Genomic DNA, 4,135 nt, shown 5'->3' with positions numbered 1-4,135 from the left:
TTTATAACAATGAGCTTCAGTTGAAAGCCAAAATTTAGCAGGTTCTCTGAAGTACTTAAAGACAAATATCTCCATATAAAAACTATGTACAAAATTAGATATTTTGTTCTGAAATAATTTATTTCAAACAAAAAAAAATAAAAGTGATGTAAGTCTTACTTTGCTTAAAAGTATCACATTTAGTCATATCTTTCATTTTAAAATGAAGCAACTCCAATAATTGCACTAACATCCCGTAGATGGCATTACTAGTTTACTCAGAGAACTAAAATGACTACTCATTAATTTGCTAAAAGCTCATTATTTCAAAATTTCATTACAAGGACATAATTCACTTTTACAATGAACGACACATTTTACACTACACTTTTTTTTTCGTCCTGCTACTTTTTGTCGTGTACCTGCAACGATATCTACTGAAATCTTTGTGCGCCTGGTGTTAAGTGACATGCAGTTACAATGCCCTCAGAGCTTTGAATCTCAAAGATCTGAGGGGCACTGCCACTGTGCCGTCACTCTGAGACATAAGTTGACAAGTCCCATGTGCCTGTCATTTCACCAGCACCCTTACCCTTCAAAACCAGAACGCAATAATGGTCACATTACCGCTTGGCGGTAGAAATAGATGAGGTGGCAGTACTAACCTGGATAAACTCTTTCACAAGAAGCTCTACAGCTACTTAAAGGTATTGTAATACTGTGATAGTAATCAACATATATTTCATGCATTACGTCACATACTCTGGTATTTATTCTATGCAACGCCTAGCCATGTCAACATAACTTTATTTCCAAGATTACCCGTTTGTTTTAAGTACTCTAAAATAGTGCTTTAGTATTTTACTGAAAACCAGTTTATGTATATTACCATATCCTTATACCAATATTTACAAAACATGACAATTTTTTGCTTGCATGCAAATTAATTTTGAAAGAAATATTAACTACATAAATACAAAAAATATAAGAAATATTATATTCTAATTAACTAAAATCAACTTGCAAAACGGATTTTGGTTAAAAGATTTCGTTGCAGAGAATAAATAGCAATTATGTGCTATCTGGTACGTTACTCTTTGAAGTTTCTTAGGCATACTGATCCAAGCAACAATCACATGTAACATTTTGTACTTCGTAAGCTTTTTCAAGATTTTGCAGTACTGTTGTATCACATTCCATGATATCTTGATTAGGAATATAATCAATTTCAAAAGTAATTTTGAAATAAGTTCCTTTACTCTCAATGAACTCGCTTTCGGCTTTGTTTATTTCACCAAGGTTAAAATCTTCCTCATTTGCTTCTATATAGTCTATAAATTCGTCGAAGGCAAATTGAGTTGCAGTAACAACACGTTCTTCGACATTACGCAGTTTGTGAAAGCAGCCTTTATTACTCATTACTACACTTATGTCGTCATTATCCACATTGTGAATGTCATCTTTAGTTTTCTCTATACCATCCTCTTTAGTTATAGTCACGTTGCTAGTGTTGTTTTTATCACTTTCGTTTGTAAAGTCCATGTCGTTAAAGCCGATTGCATTACTTGTCTGAAACAATGTTTCTTTTTCAATTTATATAAAAGAATCACAAGGTTCAAAATGGAAGAAATCATTTCGTATTTATCGAATAAAGATATAAGTTATGTTACCCTATTTAGTACTTAATATGTTAACTGACCTTCTACTTCCATTCAAAAGTATATTAGTGTAGTCAGCAATGAAATATTTCGTACAATGTATTACATTTACAACGTGTACCCAAAAATGGTGATTTAGTGTTCTATTGAAAACTAGGTTATACGCATTGAACTACACTTATATCAATATTCAAAAACTGTTGATTTTGAACCAAGTCACATTATAGGCTAGTTTCCAATACCAATTAACATGCATGTACGTATAACTTACTAGTTGGACATACAGTTCATTATAGAATAAATATTTACTAAATTTTTATTTATATTGTCTATTTTGTTTATATTGAAGCAAGTTGCAACATGCATGTCGGCAGTAAAAACGTGCCTTAATAGCTGAGGAATATTATTTATTATTACATTTGTAACTTTTATGTCATCTTCGTTCCGGCAGCAATCACATGAAACATTTTTTACATCAAATCCTTGCACAAGATCTTCCAGTACTATTGCATTACAGTCCATTATATCTTCAGCGGGTATGTAAATAATTTCAAATTTAATTTTAAAGAGAGTTCCTTTATTCTCAACGTTCTCGTATTCAGCTTTGTTTATTTCACCAAGGTAAATGTCTTCCCGAATTCCTTCTAGAAATTTGGTGTATGCATTATAGGCAAATTGAACTGCAGTTATAACTCGTTGATCGCTTGTACTAACTATGTGAACGCCGTTTGTATTATCCTCCTGAAACAATGTTTCTTTTTTTTTCAATTGAGACAAATCACGGTTTCATGATTAAAGAAATCTGATTATGTTCTTTGAAATGATTTATGTTTTCTCGTTTAATATTAAAATCTTACCTAACCGTCTGTTTGCATTCATTAGAACTCAATATTCTGAAAGCTAATACTCTCTATTTAGCTTTTACGATAATCATCAGATTAATATTACATACTCTATGCAAACCCTTGATATTGCGATATATTATCTAGTATACTTTCGCAAACTAGTTTATACGCATTGTCGTGCCTTCAAACATATGAATATTTATAGATATGTCGATTTTTTTACCAAGTTTCTTAGTCAGCTAGTTTCCATTACCAAGTTACATGCATTTGAATATTACTTGTCACTTTGTATATAAAGTTAATCGTGCAATAAAAATTTACTAAAATTTTTGACATGGTGTGTGTCATTTTGAATTTAACGAAGCTAGTTGCAACCGCGCATGATGGTAATGAAAACATGTTATAGGTATAATTATTTCCTATAAAACAATATTTTCCATTACATTTGTAACTTTATTCTCCCGACAGCAATCACATGAAACATTTTTCACGTCGAATATTCTTTTAAGATTATCTAGTACTAATGTATCACAATCCATTATATCTCCAGCCGGTACATAAACAATTTCAAAATGGATTTTAAATAGTATTCCTTCATTCTCAATAATTTCTTGTTCAGCTTTGTTTATATCACCAAGGCGAAGGCGGAGCTCTTTCATGATTCCTTGTAGAAATTCTACGTATTCTTTATAGGCTGTTTGAACTGCAGCTACAACACGTTCTTCACTAATGCTCAGTTCCTGAAAGCCGCCTGTAAAATCCGTCTGAAACAATGTTTTGTTTTTCAATCAAAATATAAGGATCTGTGGTTCCCGGCGAAGATCATTTTCTATTTATTAAATAAGTAATTCATTTATTCTTTGTTACATTTAGAATTATAAAGCAATATAATTTAGATCACAATAATTAATTAACATTGAAAAGTGCATATAAATACAGTGAAGTTAAGCTGATACAATTTAATTTACAATTGACTGATCAAAATTGGATTGGAAGAGAAATGAAAAACAAAATAAAAGTAATCCTAACAAATGTTCGTAAATTATGTTATTATTATGCCAAAAACGTGATAAAAATTAGTTGAAGATATATCAAAAGCAGTTCGTTACTAGTAAGTGTTATAAAGACGAAACCCCTATGTGTCATGTCATGAAAGAATGTTTAAAAGTAATTGTTACCTGGTTTTGAATATCACTAAAAAATTCACCAATAATTGTATAATAAGTTTTAAGTATTACCAGATCTTTTAGTTTATAAATGATGATGTATTTTGTTGCCAGTGCCGCACGATAGGCGTTCAAATAAATAAAACTAAGTTGTGGTTTTGTAATGCCTGCAGTAAAACGTTCAGACACTTCTTAATTGGCAGGGATAGACACTTCTCCAGGAGGCGGCGCGAAGAACGTCAGTAGCGGCGGACATGGCGATCCGCCGAATACAACTGCTGGGGCGCGAGGTCACCGTGCCAAAGACGGATGTGGCCGTCTTCGGCGGGAGGGGCAGAGGTTGGGCGGTGCCGGCAGGCGCCCACATCTCTATCGCGGGAGTATCGGTCCCGGTCAGGTCCCAGATGAAATATCTGAGCCTTGTCCTGGACCGGCCATGGAACTTCGGGGATCATTTCCGGCAACTTGCTCCCCGAATAGTGGGCGC

General features: G+C 33.2%; 1 protein-coding gene across 1 annotated transcript; it reads right to left on the bottom strand.

The window, feature by feature from the left end:
- Positions 1 to 912: 912 nt before the first annotated feature.
- Positions 913 to 3,237, bottom strand: LOC113232006. Its single transcript, XM_026466627.1, has 3 exons — positions 2,926 to 3,237; positions 2,055 to 2,378; positions 913 to 1,548 (listed from the first exon to the last, which is right to left on the bottom strand). The coding sequence occupies exons 1-3, from the start codon at positions 3,139 to 3,141 to the stop codon at positions 1,087 to 1,089; spliced, it is 1,002 nt and encodes a 333-aa protein (XP_026322412.1). The 5' UTR covers positions 3,142 to 3,237; the 3' UTR covers positions 913 to 1,086.
- Between the last annotated feature and the right edge of the window lie 898 nt (positions 3,238 to 4,135).

The sequence above is a fragment of the Hyposmocoma kahamanoa genome, unplaced genomic scaffold (assembly GCF_003589595.1).
Source record: "Hyposmocoma kahamanoa isolate Upper Pololo Valley unplaced genomic scaffold, ASM358959v1 66, whole genome shotgun sequence".
NCBI lineage: Eukaryota > Metazoa > Arthropoda > Insecta > Lepidoptera > Cosmopterigidae > Hyposmocoma > Hyposmocoma kahamanoa.
The sequence above is the reverse complement of the archived record's forward strand: the minus strand, read 5'-3'. Positions and strand labels throughout refer to the sequence as shown.

Coding starts and splice junctions, on each gene's coding strand:
- LOC113232006 (XM_026466627.1), bottom strand. CDS start 3,141: ATGAAAGAGCTCCGCCTTCGCCTTGGTGATATAAACAAAGCTGAACAA. Junction 2,379..2,925: donor GGGAGAATAAAGTTACAAAT/GTAATGGAAAAT, acceptor ACATTGTTTCAG/GAGGATAATACAAACGGCGT. Junction 1,549..2,054: donor ATGACATAAAAGTTACAAAT/GTAATAATAAAT, acceptor ACATTGTTTCAG/ACAAGTAATGCAATCGGCTT.